This window comes from Rhamphochromis longiceps, linkage group LG19 (assembly GCF_057381845.1).
Source record: "Rhamphochromis longiceps isolate RC_006_pf linkage group LG19, R_longiceps_female_GT1.1, whole genome shotgun sequence".
Taxonomy (NCBI): Eukaryota; Metazoa; Chordata; class Actinopteri; order Cichliformes; family Cichlidae; genus Rhamphochromis; species Rhamphochromis longiceps.
Window position 1 is genome coordinate 27561569 of NC_140575.1, and position 20446 is coordinate 27582014.

The following is a 20446-nucleotide window of genomic DNA, read 5'->3' on the forward strand; positions in this document are numbered from 1 at the left end:
AGAAAAGGATGCTGGTTACTAATGGATAGAAGCAGAAAACGAGATCTGTGTGTGTGTGTGTGTGTGTGTGTGTGTGTGTGTGTGTGTGTGTGTGTGTACTATAATAACCAAATTAATCTCTATATGTGGCACGTGAATGGACTTCACTTTTCTAAACCAAAAGCACAACTAGGGGCTTTCCAGCTAGAAGGAGTTGAGTTATTGCATCGAGAGGCATAAAAAGCTTTAATATATTCACCAATAAAGAAAGCGATGTTGACCTGCCGCCATGCATGAATAGTAAAATGGAGGATGAGTGAATATTTGCAGTGAAGAGTTGGGTTTCACCTGCATCTGTGGCAAATAGAAATGATGGTTTCAGTCAGTGAGCATTGTGGGCTATTTAACTATTCTGTCTGTCAGTTCTGGTATTTGTTTATCCCGGTGCCTGCGGCTATCAACTCTCATCAGCACCTGCACAATTTTGCTTTCTGCCACGTGTCACAGATTGGTCTTGTTTAACCTTCAATCACCTTGTGACGAGCACCTTGATATGGAGCGAGTTTTAGGCTTTTAGAAACACAGGCTTAAGAAATAAATGAGCAAATGTGAGCTTTCACCTGTCTAAAAAATGTCAGAATAGCTTTTTAAACACATCATGTAGCAAACTCATTGCAGAGTTACTGAGGATTTAAACCAGACGGACCAATTAGCAGCAAAGCTGAAAGTGATGAAAGAACTGACTGTCTGTGCTTGAGCATGCTCAGGGAATCAGTTTGTTAACTTGGAGCCAGTGAAGCATTAAATCACTGCTAACAGAACATCGGTTTGTGTTGTGGCTCAGTGCGTTCACTTTTTACTTCAGGGCTCAAGCGGAGCAGTACAAAAGCAGCTTTCTTCATTAAAGATTTGCACTTTAATAACCCCTCTGTGTCTGGGCCATTTTCGGTTGTCGCACATTAGTTTTCTTTCAGGCTAGAAAGGTGTTATACTTGTTATATCTTGATGATGCAAGGCCACGGCAAGGTGCGACACGCCTCGAAAGACAGCATCATTCTCCCGTTACCATGGTGACAAGACAGCAATAACTAGTACCAGGAGCAGATGGCAACAAGTCATTCCTCTCCAATTGCTGTTTTCCCTTCATTCTCTTGCTCCTCTCTGGTGCCTCAATCGTCGTCCTCTGCTTGTAAACTCATCCTTCTGGTCCATCAGGATCTTCCACAGCCTTAAGGATTGATAATGAGAGGCTTCTGTTGCTATGGTGATAAAGGTAACACTAATTAATTTAGTTAACATGTCTACACACTGGCTCACGTCTGAGCAGATGGCAAATTCCAAAAATATCCTCGCTAAGTTTCGGCCTCCTGCAGACCACAGTTGGTGTTTATGGGTTTATAATATGTCAGATAACTGCTGTTTATGTAGCCACAACAATTTGTTGCATCGATGCATCAATACAGGGATGCTGTTACGTAATTCTAACATGCAAGAAATATGTAGACTACCAGTGTTTAAAGGTTCTCGTTCTGGCTTATGTGGCTGGAAGTTAAATAATGCAGCATGCTACTTTGTTGCATCTCATGCATTGGAATCTTTTGATGGACTGAATTAAGTGTACATGGTATATCTGAAATGTATGAGGGTTCTTTAAGAAAAAGATTGGAGACTAAGGGAAATATTGCAAAAACAATTCAAGATAGTTGGCTTTCCACTTGGGGTTGAATGAACAGTGTGATGAGAGAGGCTGAAAGAGAAATGAGAAAAGCTTTCACTTTATATATATATATATATGTACAAAAATAGTCTAATCACACTCGTTTCTGCAGAGAGGAAAGTTGATGTAACACTGGTGCAAGACAGTTTTATGAAGAATGCACATTATGTCCCTCAGGAATAGTGGACGATTGAGTAAGATGGAGACGGCCTAACCATTTAAGATGACGATTAATGAGTCTAGCTTAAAGTGGAGTCAGGAAGAAGGAAGGAATATCTTTTAAGCCATCCTGTAGGATCCTTGCAACTAATATATAACAGGAAAATGACCCCCTGCCTTTAAACAACCATTGATTTGCCAGAGAACAGTTTTTGGATGGTTTTCAATATCATCAACTCTATGAGTTTGCTATCACTTGACTCTTTAATATCTGATTTATGGAGCTCCTATTAAAGCTAGATGGTTTCTGTAACCTTTTTCCTATTTGAAATTCTGGGGTAGGTTTTGCACATGCTTAAAAGCAAAAACTGAAAGTGTTTGAAGTTCTGCCAACACTCCCAAGGGCGAGGCTATAGAGTAGTTAGCCCGTGTAGTGCCAGGAAAATGCACGGAGTGCTGCCAGTCAGCGGGAGACAGATCGTCTCTACACCACCTTTCATGTAATTGGTATATTTGAAAAAGAGAAATGCACTCTCCATTTCCACCAGCTACCTCAGATTCCTGCAGGGGCACTCTGCAGAAAGCATAGTTTTTCCTCCTTGGTTTGCTGAGAAAAATAAAGCAATGAAGTACACCTGGACCATGGTGTATTAAAATGTACAGTTTTGCAGGTTGTGAGGCTTATGCAAGTTTTGACAATATAATACATAGGTACAAAGGGGTAATATGCATTGCTCTATATATCATAGCTTTTTATTTCTCCACACTAATTGCACAGGTTGCCAGGACATTTTCAGATACCACTGTTGATCCTAAAACTACAAGACTCCTTAAATTGATTTGATATTTATGTGACAAAATAAACATCGGATCTCATTCTGCTGAAGCCACACCTGCATAGGTAGTTGGCAGCATTTACCTTCTTTAAAATGCACAAAAGCAATAGTAACTTGGAGTCTTATTTGGGTTACTGAAAATGATATATGACGTCTAAAAACATGCAAATGCAAAAGGACACACTGGTGGTCCTTTTGCAACGGTGTTTTGAACCCATGAGTACAGCAGCACTTGCTGAGCTACCTAAGGGCTTCATTGAGGGAGATACAAGATTCCCAAGTTTATCTAGTGGCACCCATGCCGAAAAGAGAAGAAAAGAAATGAGGAGCCAAGCCACTGAGGTGAGCATCTGATTTTTATCTTTCACCTTTTGCCTTGCCAATCCAATTAAATAAGCCACTCATCCCCAGAGGCAAGATGCAGGTCGCTCCTTTGTGAGTCATCACTGTGGTATATGGAGAAGTTTGGAAGGCAGAGAAGAGAATTAGCCAAGTTATCACACACACATCTAGTCACTCCCCCACCAGCCTGCCATACAGTGACAAGTTGGCCAAAGCTGTCATAATGACAGAGTCCAGCAAACATGGAGCATTAAAAAACCCACAAAAACATAACAGTGACAACCAGAAATCGACTTTAAATGAAAACACATTATGTATCAAATACTTGGACTCTAATTTCCTGATGTGACAAGGTGCTGCATAGTCTGCAGTTCAATTGGTTCATCGTGTACACAGAGTTATTTGCACAGAGTTACTGCATGATAATAAGGAAAATTTAATTAGAACGCCTCTAATATTAGTAAAATTGTCATTTTGTAGCAATATCCAAACAAGAATAGCACCTGTTCATTATACCTTTAGGCATTTGGTTTAATCAATACAAAGAAACGAAATGGAAACATTTAATTTTGCATTTTTGAGCCTTGATTTAGAATTATTAAATATAAAACAGCACAGATATTTCCGATTAGCTAACGCTCCTGCTCCCAACACAGAATACTGCATTTTTATACTCAAACAAAGGACATGTTTTAGCATATAAGCTGTGATTAATTTCAGCATTATACTATGGTAATAGTGTGTTAATATGTAAAAACAACTAAACTTACATTACCTTATTATTGCAATGTTACTAACACATCAGTGTAACTAGGTTAGAAATGTTTATTTCTAAATATCACACAGAAATGACCATTTAATTGCTCAAGGGTTACCATATACTACTAAGTGGTTTGTAAATTTTAGTCTAATAGCACCAAACTAAAAACCAAGGTTGGCTATTACTTGGTTATTGGTTTGTTAATAATATAGTAATTAATTTTTATTATAATAATAATAATGGATTGGATTTATATAGCGCTTTTCAATGCCACTATTCATTCACACACTGGTGGAGGCAACTACAGTTGTAGCCACAGCTGCCCTGGGGCAGACTGACAGAAGCGAGGCTGCCATATCGCGCCATCGGCCCCTCTGGCCAACACCAATAGGCAAGTAGGGTAAAGTGTCTTGCCCAAGGACACAACGACCAGGACAGAGAGCCCAGGGATCGAACCGGCAACCTTCCGGTTACAGATGCGATTCCCAACCCCCTGAGCCACGGTCGCCCCCTCATTACATAGTCATTGCCTCATTATTTTTTATCTCACAATTACCAAGCATATAGCGCCATTATTGTGTCATTTATTTGTAGTTTCTAGGTAAAAATGTACATCCCTCACATTTCCTCCACTCAGTTTCATTGTTACTTGTTGTATGTTTACACCATCACTTACAGGCTGTAATCCAACAGGGGACCAGATGTTATATTAAGAAGTAATATTACATCATTTACATGTTAAGAACAACTATGTATGTGTATGCACTATATACTATATGTAAAAGATCAATATATAGTATGTAGAATGGCAGGTCTACTGTACTGCAATAGGTTTGTAATTGAGCTCACTTGACTCCCACCTGGTTGGATCTCCAGCCTAATGATCCATTATGTCAAAAGAGCCGCCTGAAAGACATCAGACAAGAAAGAAGTGGGCAATCACATGTGTTATTACCCAGGCAACTGTGTTTAGAGTTTATAATTCAACATTCATTTCTTTCAAAGTGTGCCATCTGAGAGTTTGAATGAAAAGATCTGTATCAAAACCTGAACGAGGACTTCTTTAATCAGATTTTAGACTCTGTTGATGGACTTTTCTTCATTTTGTGTCTGCGTGCTGAGAATTCAGATTAAATCATTTCAGCCTTGAGTGGATTTTAAATTAAATGATCTACACTCACTCTAAACTGCGCTGCTGTGACATGTAATAATTCCTCATCTATGTGGTTTGGAGACGGGAAAGCTCTCAGTGTGGGACTAAACTTCACGGAGATTAGAAATAAGACCCTCATATTACGTGGCTCATGAAAAATACTCTTTTCCCTGTAGATGCATAATTATTAGAATTAAGACTTGACTGCAGTGAAATTCAAACTTTCCCTGTCCAAACACAGACTAGGACTACACTTTGGATATCAAGATGAATTATTAAAGACGGGAGCTATAAAAAGCCATAGAAACCAGAAAATACTAAGCTTTTTAAAATACCTTTGACAGATTGTTGTACGAGCATGGTAGCATGCTAATGTTAGCATAAAACAGAAAACACCATCCTGCAAACGTCTAAATCACAGAGCACACATTCGGATCCTCAGATCCATAATGTCTAATCTTAACTTAGAGCACCCAGCAGCAGATCAGATACCAGATGAGGGTTGGGGGAAAAAAAACCCTACTTGAAATCAATGGAAAACTCCTTCACTTTAATAAAGCACGTACAAGCCCGAGACATTTCATTAGAAAGCTGCAACTGATGTGAATCTGGTTGGCAGATGTTTTGAAGGAAATCGCACCTCCGCTGTAATGTTAACCTGGCCTCGTTGAAGGTTGTAAAATAAACACAGCATCTGAACTGAAGCGCGGGATATGAGACTGGAGACCTCTCACAGATTCTATCAGATGTGAGGACAGTTATCAATTTCTTCATCACACTTACCTGTGTCAGAGTGCTGCTTGCAGTATAATTATGTCCTTGTTTCAGGATTGATTGGGTGTAAGAAGAAACGACAGATTACCATCTTCCAATTGTGAAACGTGGACTTCTTGCTTATTTGCATTCATGTATGTATCTCTTGTGCTTTCATCGTCTAGACACAAACCCACACATATTTGAAACCAGAAACATCTGCTCAAGATTATATTTTTATAAAAAAAAAAGAAGATGGCTTTCCCCTTGTTGTTAGTCATTTTTGGTTTCTTTCTCTTCATTTTATCCTGAACAGGATACTGGTTGCATCTCATAGCCTACTTGTGCATGTAGAGAGATAAACACTGAAGATAATTAGAAAGACAGAGCTGTCGAATACCCCTGATGCTTCCTTGGCCACCATTTTCAAGACCTTTATTGCTTATCTAATAATCTCAGAGAGGTGAAACTCATAATTAGGCCCTCAGACTAAGTCATATACTGCATGGGAAGGAAAATACCATTCCCTGCCCTTGGGAAGGATAAGGGAAGTTTATGGACAGCAATAAGTGGACTAAGAATAGAACGGCACATGACTGGTAGGCGCTGTGTATGGAAAGTCAATCAATATAATTTGAAAATGGGGAAAGGGTTCCTCCCTTAGGCAGCATAAAAGGAGGAGAATAACTAAGCACATTTTCTCAATACTGCACTTAACTACAAATTTGAAGTACTAAAGTAAAAAAGTATTTCTCTTTTATCACGCTTTACTGCATATCCCAATTCCAGTTTCTTATAGGGATAATGATTCTCTCTCACACTCACACACACACACACACACACACACACACACACACACACACACACACACACACACACACACACACACACACACACACACACACACACACACACACACCTCTATCTATCTATCTATCTATCTATCTATCTATCTATATTATTTCCATATTTCTTGAAGATACGTAAAAATTTATGACATTGAACTTCTGTTCTCTCAACAGTGCAATTTTTTTGACGTTTGGATAAAGTATAGTGCAATATTCTTCCATCAGTGTCCTCTGGCTTGCTTTCAAAATACGTTGTGACTGATTGTTTGCTTTTTTGCTTTTTATCTCGTTTGCATCGTGTGTTTTTCTTTGTATGTGAGGTTGATTTTCAGACCTGGTGAAACGAAAATAACAACATTTATTCTTGTTCTTACATTTTTTTCCCTTCTGTGCAGTAGAAATTTCACATTGTGTTGTTCCTTCATATTATTTGGCTAAAAGTAATGTTCAGCCCAAATGTCATAAGAAGTTCTGTATAAAAGCTCTTGCAATAAATGCTTTATTATATTTAGCAAAATAAATCTGTGGTTAACACGAGTATTAATATTAAATAAGTCTACTATAATAAAATTAATAATTAACGCCAAAATTGGACATTTCAGATATACCCTTACTTTTAATATTTCAAATACACGGCCTAGTTATGTACCTAAGCCTTAACTGTTTCTCCCTGTCTGTGGGGCTCGTGCGTAATGGATACCTTTGAGAGAAGACGTATATACTTCAGGTGTGTCCAATTTCCAAAAATAAAGATGAAGAATCATGTGTACAAGAATCATGTGTCTCCATCACCTTTGAATAATTTATTATTGCGTGAAAAACAAACAAGATATCCGTAGACATAGGTTCGTTTGTTTTCTTTCTTGTTTTCTTCCTTTGTTTTGCCCAAAGTTAGACATAAAGTTAGACATTTGCAAACTAAAGTCAGCCAGCCAGCTAATGTGACTACTGTACAACTATTGCACTTCTCTCCCACGGGGTCAGATTGGTGCACGCATTCTCCCTCAGAAGGTGGGAGGAGCATGCAGCACTGGGACGCTTCACGATGCAGCAGTCCCGTCAAAACCTTCAGGTCCACCTTCAGCAGCCAGACCACGAGTACACCTGTGGTATCACTTTCATTAGTACGTTGCTTGGATTAAAGGAAAGAAAGCAGAAAAAAGCAAACCTGTGAAATATGGTCGAAGTCACTTGGGAGCAGAACGACTGGGCAACATAGGTAAGGCAGTTCATTTAAGTCAGAGGTTTTTGTTTTTTATTAAAAAAAAAAAAGATGAAGATTGTGTTTAAATGAATGTCTTTTCTCATTTTCTGCGTGCTCGTGCGTAATGGATACCTTTGGGAGAAGACGCATACGGTTCAGGTGCGTCAGTTTCCAAAAATAAACAGGAATACAGTAAATCACCCCCAAATATATACATGCATATGCATTTATATTTATATTTAAAGTCAAGCTCAGTGTATTTTAAAAAAAAATCTCGTACAGATATATTTTTAAAACTAAAAATCTAAAAGCGCTATGTAGATCTTTTTGTGTAGGATCCTCTTAATTGTGAACGAATCTTAACGTGGTTTTCTTTTTTCAAAAATCAACTTTTAACTAGTGTCCTTTTTCTAGATGGAAGATGTCGCTTCTCCACGAAGCGAGAGCTCTTTATATCAGCTGCTTTGTATTTTGCAGGACAAAAGGGGTCTTCCTCGAAATTACGATGCATCTCACAGCTGTGGTCTTAATTCTCTCCGTGACAAACATCGTCAAAGGTAATCTTAGATTTCGATCAGCCGAGGCAGCTGACAGCGACACAAAGAGATTTGAGTCAGTTCATGAAAAAAGAAAAAAGAAACAACCCCAACTCCTTTTCTCCCTGCGTGGAAATAGAAGACCAGGGATTTAATATTTTATTGTTGTGAATCTTTCGTGTGTGTTTTTTATTTTGTGATGCCAACATGCTGATGTCTTCCTTTCTCAAAGGTTGGGAATGCAGCACAGGGTGCAGCACAGAAAAGGGTTTTTGTGAGAAGCCCGGGAAGTGCAGGTACTGAACGACCTCAGATTTCTGTGTAGATTCTATTTTACCTCAGGAGAAGCAAATGGCTTTTGGAGAAATACAATAACAATTCAGCCAAGTGAATCTCTGTTTTTGGCGCTTGCATTATGTGTAAGTCAGCTGCCAAGTCTGTTCTTTGTTTAAACAGTAAAAAGCATTGTTATCCCGACAGATAATTTAAAAGGTTTCCTCATGTTTTTGTTTCTGGCAAAACCTTCTGAATCTACTCTTTAGCCAAAATGACTGTACCCTGTTGCTGTGGGTATTTAGAAAGATTAACCAATTACAGCAATCGTAAATCGCAGCATTTGATGTCACTTTAATTGTAAAAACATGCAGATAATATCGGACCAAGAGCAGGACTGCGAAGCTCATTGGGTGGTGTATTAATAGTTCAGATTTAATGCCTTTATTTAACCTCATTCAGGTGCAAACCAGGGTGGCAAGGAGACAACTGTGACCACTGTGTACCCTTCCCTGGCTGTCTGCACGGCACATGTGAGAAGGCATGGCAGTGTATCTGTGAGGAGGGCTGGGTGGGCAGCCTTTGTGACCAAGGTAAGTGTCATTAGGCTCCCCAGGCACTCCTATCTCAATCTGCCCCCAATACTGATATACAAGAGGTCAGGGTGAGTCACAGAGCTCTAGAGATACATGGGTCCAGAGAGATCAGGCTGGTCTCTATAATATAGTTAACTGTATTTTTCCCAAGGGCATAGTCGGAGCATAAATAATCTGACTATGGAAATCTGCCAACAACAAGGAAAGCTGAAACCCCTAATAAAACTGCCAACATCCTCATGATAAACTACCTTCCCTTGTGCCATTGAATAACGCATGCGTTATTAATTTATGAAAATACCCCGATGAAAATGTTATTGTTAAAGTCACATTAACATTTAATTAGATGCCCTATTTTAGTTTAAGGATTTTGATTATAATCATAGTATCTATAGTGGCCATTATCACACAAAAGGACTTGGAGACCCTGGAGCAAAGGAAGAAACAAAGGAAGAAACAAAGGAAGAAGAAGAGAGATTTTTTTCTGGCTTCCAGCTCAGTGTGACCTCTTTATCAGCACGCATAGTGCATCTTTTATTCTGTTGGAGCATATGAGCCACTTGCCTGTGTAACGCAGTTGGTTATGTTCTCAGTTTTGTTCTTGGTGACAAGATGCTGTGGTGGGGAGTGTAGTGTGAGAGTGGAAACAAAGACGAGAGGAAAAATCAGCCACAGAGACACAGGGAGAGAGAGAGAACCTACAAGATCTAAAAACAGCATACTTATTAGTATTTTTTTTTCCTTTCTCTTTTTACCACAGATATTCGCTTGTGTTCATCCAGGCCTTGTGCTATTAATGCCACTTGCATAGAGACCGGAGAGGGACGATACCTGTGTGTCTGCCCCCCTGGCTTCTCTGGAGAAAACTGCCACCGGAGGAGAGGACTTTGTCTTACAAATGGGTACAAAAAACTTTTGAGTTCATAGGCAGGGGAATACTTATTTTCAGTCTTATCCCCTATGTTCCCTCAAATATTTTATGGTTATTTTTTCCTAATTGCTCTATTGCTATTTAGTATGCGTGTAGGTAGGTATATCAGCCCTCAGACTATACTATACAATGTACAATACTATACAATAGAGCAACAAATCGTAAACATAACATAACAGTCACACCTTTTACCTCCTCGGCTGTAAAAGGGTGATGGGATATTATTATCACAACACTGGCTGGGTAGGTGAACATGTCAACTCTAGAACGAGGCGACGTAGGATTTTCAAATTCGTACCACAAGTGCATCTAGTAGGAGCCTGAGGGGAAGCACCGGCGGCCGCCAGTATTTTTATATCTGTCAGAAGTGTCATGGGAACGGGTTTGCAGTGAACAGAGTGTGGCTCTAGATGCAGGACTCAGCAGATTGTCGTAACTCAAAATCACAGCTTCATTTTAACGCTGACAAAAGGGCAAAAGAAACAAAAAACACAAACTGAGCTAAGCAGGAATAAACTGACTTGAGGCTACACAGGCAGACAACGAGTCACACACCATGAGGGAGGCAGTGAGTGGAAACACCTGGGGGAACACAGCTGAATAGAATCTAACTGACGAGACGGGGGATGCAAAACATGACGCGGGTGAGATGAAGGACTGTCGAGATAAAACAGGAAGTGATAAACAGAGAGACCGGGACTAACTTGCCAGAACAAACAGGGAAACCAGACAACAACGGAGACAAAACACTGAGGGACCAGAGAGACACGGGGACATGACTGGGAAAACAGAAAGGAAAAATAGAGAAACCTAAAAATCCCCAAACTTAAAAGCCCTGGTCCAAAACCCAGGAACCGTGACAAAAAGTGGCTTATTTGCAAACACTGGCTGTATATAATAGATCATCATAACCTTTTTGAAGCCTTGCCTTTAGCTTTCGGCTATTGCCAGCTTGTTTTTTTTAAACCAGATGTGATGCAAGAGGTGGAACAAACTGCACACTCATACATTAAATGACTTGCCAATCAAAAGAGAGCCACAGACTAAAGCTTGCACTGATTTATCATCAGTTCCACTTTAAATGGGAACATAATGTACAACTTAAAGTTTATGCTGGACTAAATAACACTTGAAAATATTGATTAACACTATGAATCCATAAGAAAAGTATTTACTCAGGGCCATGAATAAAGTCAGTCCTTGACTTATATGCAATCAGAGCACTTCTTCCAATCAGAGCAACTGGCCCTCTTGAAGAGTAGAGATAATGCATATTGTGTTGGCTTAAGTTTAAGATCTAGATGCTATGCCCATATTCTGTATCAAATGTCCTTCTCCACTAACTTTAAACTGTTGGTCGCTAACACGGTCAGCCATGAAGTAAATTGCAGCCAAATACCCCAGTGTCACATTCATACCATGCTTTGTACTCATTTGATCTTTGTTGTTTTTTTGCATGATGGAATCATGCTTTACTTTCAACCAGCAATTGTAAAACACTGCAATGTGTAAGATGATGAGGCTCACTTAGCCAAAACAAACACAAAATATGGCTTTGGGCAAACAATTCCCCTTCATGTCAAATCCAAGACAGCTCGGTTGTATAAAGAAAGAATTTCAGTAAATTTGTAGTCCTGCAGCTATGTTTATTGTGCTCCTCCCTAAAGTAGCTGACTGTGTGTACCAGGGCAGCATCATAAGCTGCATCCCACTTCAGAGGCTTCATCCTTTAAAGTCAAATTTTCAAGATCAAATACACCATAATTGCTTGTCACATTTCGGATACTCCATCACTCAGAATGTGACCAGTAATCCGCTCGTCCTTTGGCAGCTGGAGAACACAACTGATGCGCACTTAACATCCGTCTGTATCAAAGATGAATTTCAAGGCCTTTGGCAGATCGTTCAGAAATATCATATTACCGTAGCACAAGGGTCATCACTCGTTGATATGATTGTTCCAAAGGCCTAAATATTTGGACAGTTACATTTTGATGCTTTGTTGTGCGCTCTTCAGCACCATAAATTTAAAATAAAACAACTGATCTGATTCATTAATCTCTTAAGTCTGAGCTTTCATTTCAATGGATTTATTTCACTGTCTGTGAGTGTGTGTTGTCTCAGTGTTAGTCCAAGCACAACAGAGCTCACGCGTGGCTCCCAGCTGATTGCGAGTTGACTTTTAGATTTAGGTGGAGTTGAATGTCAACAAAGAGGGGAAGAGGTGGGGGTCAAAAAGATGACAGCAACAAAGCAGGCTTCTATCATAGAGATATCAGTGGTTCTCCAAAATCAGTTGGATAACAACAGGTGTGCACGAAAATGCACAGGCTGGAAATCATTTGCATAATGATGAAATCCGCGATTGCTTTCATGACAGCTGGCTGTACCGAAGCCCCGGGAGAGCATCGCCAGGAAAATTTTAGAGCATCTACTCATGTCTGTCGGGGGCCTCATTACCTGCAAAAAATAGTAACTGTTGTAAACCGACTCAAAATCAGAGTTTTGTCATTTTTAATGTAATATCCAATATTATCAATATATAAGATTCAACTTCTGATTGGAAAATATGCTGCAAAGAGCCCTGCCATGTTAACACAGAACTTATATTTGAACTTAGAGATAAGTTTCTCAGGTTAATCACATCTATTTGCTTTTACCACTACTTAAGCTGTTAGAGTCACATTCCTAAAAACGTTCCACTTTTACTGGCTTATGAGCAACATTTGAGTATTAATCTGGTCATCCGTTCAATGGTAGGTGATGCTTTTAAACACAAACCCTGCCTGGACATTTGAGATAATATCACAACAAAAACAGCCTTGCATCCCGTGCCTGCACACAGATGGGTTGCAGACAGAATTGGTCCCTGAAGGAATCTTCCTCCTGCCTGTCAAATGAATATAAAAGTTGTCTGACACAGCCCTCCACACTCTGAACCACAGCATGTATTTTCCTCTGTCAGGCAGCCTTGTTGTTGACTTGAAATACACCTAAAATTCAATAGCTTACATAACATCGATAGAGAATTGTCAGCTCTCCTCTTATTTTCAAAAATAATTACCCATCCATTCATTTTCTTAATCGCTTATCCAATCCAGCCTTGGATAAGCTCCTCGCAGGTTGGGAGGCATCACTGTGCTGCCCTCAGCAGCAAATCCATCTCCACATCTTATGTCATACAGCTACAGTGGGGCAAAAAAGTATTTAGTCAGCCACCGATTGTGCAAGTTCCCCCACTTAAAATGATGACAGAGGTCAGTAATTTGCACCAGAGGTACACTTCAACTGTGAGAGACAGAATGTGAAAAAAAAATCCATGAATCCACATGGTAGGATTTGTAAAGAATTTATTCGTAAATCAGGGTGGAAAATAAGTATTTGGTCAATAACAAAAATACAACTCAATACTTTGTAACATAACCTTTGTTGGCAATAACAGAGGTCAAACGTTTACTATAGGTCTTTACCAGGTTTGCACACACAGTAGCTGGTATTTTGGCCCATTCCTCCATGCAGATCTTCTCGAGAGCAGTGATGTTTTGGGGCTGTCGCCGAGCAACACGGACTTTCAACTCCCGCCACAGATTTTCTATGGGGTTGAGGTCTGGAGACTGGCTAGGCCACTCCAGGACTTTCAAATGCTTCTTACGGAGCCACTCCTTTGTTGCCCGGGCGGTGTGTTTTGGATCATTGTCATGTTGGAAGACCCAGCCTCGTTTCATCTTCAAAGTTCTCACTGATGGAAGGAGGTTTTGGCTCAAAATCTCACGATACATGGCCCCATTCATTCTGTCCTTAACACGGATCAGTCGTCCTGTCCCCTTGGCAGAAAAACAGCCCCATAGCATGATGTTTCCACCCCCATGCTTCACAGTAGGTATGGTGTTCTTGGGATGCAACTCAGTATTCTTCTTCCTCCAAACACGACGAGTTGAGTTTATACCAAAAAGTTCTACTTTGGTTTCATCTGACCACATGACATTCTCCCAATCCTCTGCTGTATCATCCATGTGCTCTCTGGCAAACTTCAGACGGGCCTGGACATGCACTGGCTTCAGCAGCGGAACACGTCTGGCACTGCGGGATTTGATTCCCTGCCGTTGTAGTGTGTTACTGATGGTGACCTTTGTTACTTTGGTCCCAGCTCTCTGCAGGTCATTCACCAGGTCCCCCCGTGTGGTTCTGGGATCTTTGCTCACCGTTCTCATGATCATTTTGACCCCACGGGATGAGATCTTGCGTGGAGCCCCAGATCGAGGGAGATTATCAGTGGTCTTGTATGTCTTCCATTTTCTGATGATTGCTCCCACAGTTGATTTTTTCACACCAAGCTGCTTGCCTATTGTAGATTCACTCTTCCCAGTCTGGTGCAGGTCTACAATACTTTTCCTGGTGTCCTTCGAAAGCTCTTTGGTCTTGGCCATGGCGGAGTTTGGAGTCTGACTGTTTGAGGCTGTGGACAGGTGTCTTTTATACAGATGATGAGTTCAAACAGGTGCCATTCATACAGGTAACGAGTGGGGGACAGAAAAGCTTCTTACAGAAGACGTTACAGGTCTGTGAGAGCCAGAGATTTTCCATGTTTGAGGTGACCAAATACTTATTTTCCACCCTGATTTACGAATAAATTCTTTACAAATCCTACCATGTGAATTCATGGATTTTTTTTTCACATTCTGTCTCTCACAGTTGAAGTGTACCTCTGGTGCAAATTACTGACCTCTGTCATCATTTTAAGTGGGGGAACTTGCACAATCGGTGGCTGACTAAATACTTTTTTGCCCCACTGTAAGTGCATTGCTTGGACTTCTCTCAGTGGTTAATAATGCTATATCCAGGATTATTTTTTTGGCTTTGTTTCTGGTTAAAAAAATAATCATTTAATCCCAACAGTGAGACAACTGAACCTTGACTTGTATTCTGGGGGAATTCATCTCAATTAGAAACCCTGCACGAGGTTTCATTAATCAGCTCCTCTGCGAGGCACCAGAGGCTTCTAAAAAAGGATGGCGCTATTATTCTTTTGACTCACTGAGGCACAGTGTTAGAGACTTGTGTAATTACATGAAATACTCCTACAGATATTGATTACTTTATATAACAGGTTCTCATCATGCACTTTGTGAAGCATGGTTACATCGATCAGATCTGCTGCTTATACGGCTGCGAGAAGATTAGCAGATGCAGCGCTGAGGCGTCATCATGATACTCGTACAGATTTTTAATTTGCACAAAATAAGCCATTAGTGCTGAGAGAAATGACCGAAATCAATATCACAGTATTAATAAGCATTACGTGCAGTAGCAATTACAAGTTTTGACTTCGATTGATTCAGTAATTTTGCAGTTGTGTCTCAGTTTCAGCCTTTTGTTTGTGAAGGTCTGATGCTTTTTTTTGGTCTAAATTGTCTAATAAACTGTGTGTTTTTGTAAAAAGACAGGAGCTTGGTCAAAATAAGCAGTTTCAAAAGGTGTATTGGGTATTTATCAATACAGCCTCATCTTTGCCCTTTTATTTTCCTGAAGAACAAGAAAATAATCATGAGTGTAACCCCCAGATTAATAAATAAATAATTGCTAGTAGCAGTTCATATTCATCACAGTGTTAGAGTCATTACTCAAAAAAAGTAATGTATTATACATTTCTCACTTCTTCAAAAACAAGTTATAAAACTTTCCTACTCTCTAGAAAGTAATTAGCTTGACTACTAGTTTATTACCTCGGTATTTATCTGCCATATTTGTCTTAAATCCACAGAAATGTGCATATCTGGAAATGCTGTGATCAACTCTATCATTTTCATCCTGCACAAACTGAGGTCAGGCAATTGTTGTGCAATTGTGCACGACAGAGCAGGACGGAAGCAAGGAAATGTTTGATAAGGAACTGTATTGTTATTTAGAAATGTAGTTAACACATAAAGCGCAACACAGCAGGCAACAGCATTTTCCTTACTTTGAATTTCATGTTTGTCGGAAGGAGCTGTTGCGTTTAACAACAACACTAATTTTGCTCATTGTTAATTACACTTTCCTTGAACTTTTACATTTTATGTAACATCAAATGCATCAAATCCTTAAATGAAAGGACAACCATGTATGTACAATAAATGTTTATTCCAGCTTTGTGAAAACTCATATTTCTGGTAATTCAGTGAGATTTTTTTGTAGCTTTAAGATTAGAGGAATTTTCTCCCCTGTTGAGGAATATTGATTCCTTTATTATTCCTGTAAATTTTCCATTAACATCTCTACCTTGAAATCGACACGTATGATTAAACCAATTTCCCCCTGCTTATTGCTGTTTTATAACCACAGGCTAAAGCATGCACTGTACTGCTCTACATTTATGTAAATCACAGGACACTCTGTTTTCCTTTATGTCTCTTATGTCCTGTCCTCCAGCTCTCCTTGCCAGAACGGAGGCACATGTATGGATGCCGAGGGCTCAGCAGCCTTTTCTTCCTGCTTATGTCCCCCTGGATTTTCCGGAGACTTCTGTGAGATCGGCATTGACAGCTGCCAGCCTAACCCTTGCCTCAACGGTGGCAACTGTACAAACCATGGCCTGACTTTCACATGTGTCTGTCCACACGGCTTCACTGGTTTCACTTGTAATGACACCACCAGCCTCTCTCCCTGCGCCGGGCGGCCCTGTGCCAACGAGGGCACCTGTGTCGGTCAACCTGATGGAACCTTCCGGTGCATTTGCCAGAAATGGTTTACAGGTCCCACATGCTCCCTGCTGCACAGACCAAGAAACAGATCCAAGCCGGTTGCTGCCAAGCCTGTGGACAGAGTGTTTGCTCTGACTCCACAGCACTACTCCCTCCCCGCTCATGCCTTCCACAAATTGCTGAGACCACCTGAGAGAGATCTGCTCAAGATCACCCTGAAGGAGACGGTTCACTCGTCCGGTGTCCTCGTTACGCATGGTCAGCTTGTCTGCTTCAGCTTGCTAGCACTGCTCACCTGCCTGGTCATCTTGGGCACTACAGGCATTGTGTTTTTTGGCCGCTGTGAGACGTGGCTGGCGAATGCCAAGTACAGCCAGCTTGTCCGGCAGCAAAGGGAGCACCTGCTGAGAGAAGCTGGCAGCACAAGCCAGGAAGAGGCGGAACACTCGGTAAACATCATCCTGCCAGAGAAGATTAGACTCACCAGCTTTGGGAGGCACTACACCTCCATCTGATAATATCATCTCGTCCTCACCCACACTCCCCCTGGAAGAAGTTGAATGTAAAAATAGCAGCGATTAAAAAGCTATGACTGTCGTGCAGTTGTGTTTAAAGTGTGTATAACCGAGAGCTGGTGGGCTATCCCGGTACATGTTTGAATGTAAAGTCTGCTGGACCAAATGGATATACATGACGCTGGTTTGTAAATGTATTTTTAATCCAAAATTACCATTAAAATGTATAATTATGTGAAACATGTTCTCTCACATAGCATGTTGTTAAAAATATGTCATTGCGTGGCCTCTTTCTATTTACTTCTTTCTCATGAGTTGATCTAATTAGGAAGTGGGGTTAATTAAGAAAATGAAAAATATATTTGAATTCATAATAGTCGGTACAAAGTGACTGAGCTGCTGACTTTTAGTTTGTACTTTCATGAGCACCATCAGAGCTGCAATCTCTCATTTCAAAGATAAGCCAATAAGACGTCATCGTTTATTGTAGCCCAAACCTCCTTCATACAGCATGTTGTGAATTTCCAGATTCTTTATAAATGCAAAAATACATATTGTGAGTGTTTTCAGTGCAAATAACACGTGGCTATAGATCGTGTTACATGCCACCCAAACAGCTGTGCAAATCCTGCAGGGATGAACTCTACAGAAAATGTTGTTTTTAATGTAATAAATGTATTTCAGATGTCTAAAAAGGTAATTTACTTTTTCATATACCACACAGCTGCTACCCACTGCATCATATCAGACATTAATTTGAAAGGTAAGTATAGATGTCGAGTCTGATATAATGACATTATTTGTTTTGCTAACTCGTTTTCACCTATTTATATCAATGATTAATCCCTGGTCGTTCTAAAACTCGTGTTCCATGAGCTTTTATAAGATTTTCCACTAGTGCGTCTTACTGTCAGTGTTATTATGCATCAATGAGCTCTGAAATTGGTACTGCAACACCTGTTTCAGTGTTATTAGTTTGCTTCACGCATGAGATGGCCATCCACTCTAAATGGAGGAAACGTGATTCCCATGAAAACCTAATATATGTCAAAATATTGAAAATACACGTCTGTTACACAGGAAATATGCAGACTGATGTGAATAGTACTGTGTGTAAAGCATCACTGCTGATATGAGGATTGCTGGGATTTCAAGGTTAAAGATTCTGTCGCTTTCTCAGTAAGTCCCCTTCAGCCTCCTTATTGTTTATCATAACTCTCTAATTGGCTGGTTATCTACATTTCATTTTCTGACATGCAGAAGTAAAACATAATGATGTACAAGTGGTTTATCTAGCAGGAGGTTGCAATTACAGTCATTTAGGACTTGTATTATTCTGAGATAATTCACTGTTGTACTTTGAAAACGTTTGCTTGTCTATCGCTTTTAATAAAATACGCCACAATGTGTCCGCCTAACTAAAATGCTTGCAGTGTCACATGCTTGTACACAAAGGTGACTTTAGTCTTGTATTTGACTTGATTTCCACCTTAGTTGGTCATTGGTCTTGATTTTATTGCTTTTAGCTGCTGTTTTCTTCACACAACAGACAGTTGGAGACAAGATCAGATCCTCCCCAAGGCTCATACAGTGCGTCAGCTGTTTAACAGTGCAAAGTCCAACTGATACACATGCTGCGAGTGCACCACCACCACCTGTTCTAAAATCATACAAACATCTGCTCTCCTGCTCTGATCTCCTTCATAAATTTTTCCCCAAGGCCGTCTTGATGGTTCTCAGCAGAGTGATAATAAAGGCTCTGTCCACACGCCTCCACTGGCTGTAAAGGTTTCAGATAACAGTCTGTGTCTCCATCTTCTGGTACAGTTATACATTACTCCTCTACGGCACCATTCCAGACAGCCATGTCAAATCTGGCAGGTCAACCCCTCGTAAAAGCCTAAAATGTTCTACAAATTGTAATAAAGATGTTTTTATAAGTTCTTTTTTATGATACATTGTTTCTCTGTTAGATCTTTGGATTTGATCATGTGTTTGCTATTTTTTATACTATCAACCATGGCTGGAAAAGATAGCAAGTGCAGTGTATGTTGGAGACTGTAGCAAAGGACAGTAAACAGGAAAAAGACAGTTTCAAATTGTTTCAGTCAAATTGTGTTTATGTGCCCGGTTAGTTTAAGGTGAAATTACAGTTTCTTCAAACTGTGTGTTAATGAGAATAATAAGTTAGTAGTAGAGTAGTAGATCCTGCCTCTCTTGTTTCATGTCGAGTTCATTTTGACTTAATTTTGATATAATAGTGTAACTCTCAATTTGCATTTATTACCATTTTAAAGAATAGAAGCAGAACAGATAGCAGGAAAGTGCCAGGCTGAAGTGATTGTAGTGACTAGAAGCTTGTTCCAAGTTACAACCTCTCAAACTTGCTGTTTGATCCACCGTGTGTACATTTCAGACTGTAAACTATAAACAGTGTATAAAACTATAAACAGCGTATAACCGGATGAAGTTTTCCTAATCTAATGTCTGCAATTCAATCCAGTTTTATTCACATAACATACATTTACAACAAGACTCATCAAGGAGATTTATATTATAAAATAAAGACCCTATAATATTAGAATACTCAAGAATCAGACTACTCCCTAGAGCAAGCACTTTGTGACAGTGGGAAGGAAAAACTGATTTTTAACAGGAAGAACCCTCCAGCAGAACCAGGCTGAGGGAGGAGCGGCCATCTGCAGCTACTGACTGGGGGTGGGGGGAGATTGAACAATATTGATGTATAAACATATCAAGAGTGAAAGAAGAAAGGCTTAGCATGATGGGAAGCCACAGAAATCTAAGCTTACTGCAGCATAACGAAGTATAACATGCTAACAATGAGGTCATTAAGATATGACGAGGCCCGACTACTCATGATTTTGTAGGTGAGGAGAAATTGTGAATTTGACAGGTGCAACAAAACCAGGAGCAGGGAGTGTGCAGATTTTTATGGAGCACTTCTACATTCCTAAATTGTCCCCAGAAAAGGCCCAAAGAGGTGCGTAAGTGAAAACACTTGTATAAGTGGAGAATAATTGTGCACAGGCTTTAACATCTAAATATTTAAAACAGTTTCCTCTAACTGCCATCGTGGGCCAGAGACATGGCAAATTTCCTTTGAACATTAAAAGCTCATCACATAGAACTTTATTATAACA

At 40.0% G+C, this 20446-nt stretch overlaps 1 protein-coding gene across 1 annotated transcript; it reads left to right on the top strand.

The window, feature by feature from the left end:
* Nucleotides 1–7629: 7629 nt before the first annotated feature.
* Nucleotides 7630–17890, top strand: dlk1 (delta like non-canonical Notch ligand 1). The gene is made up of 7 exons (XM_085391782.1): nucleotides 7630–7766; nucleotides 7896–7910; nucleotides 8229–8308; nucleotides 8520–8583; nucleotides 9023–9153; nucleotides 9917–10058; nucleotides 16496–17890. Exons 3-7 carry the CDS (start codon nucleotides 8257–8259, stop codon nucleotides 17280–17282), a joined length of 1176 nt encoding a protein of 391 aa, XP_085247908.1. The 5' UTR covers nucleotides 7630–7766; nucleotides 7896–7910; nucleotides 8229–8256; the 3' UTR covers nucleotides 17283–17890.
* The last annotated feature ends 2556 nt before the right edge of the window (nucleotides 17891–20446 follow it).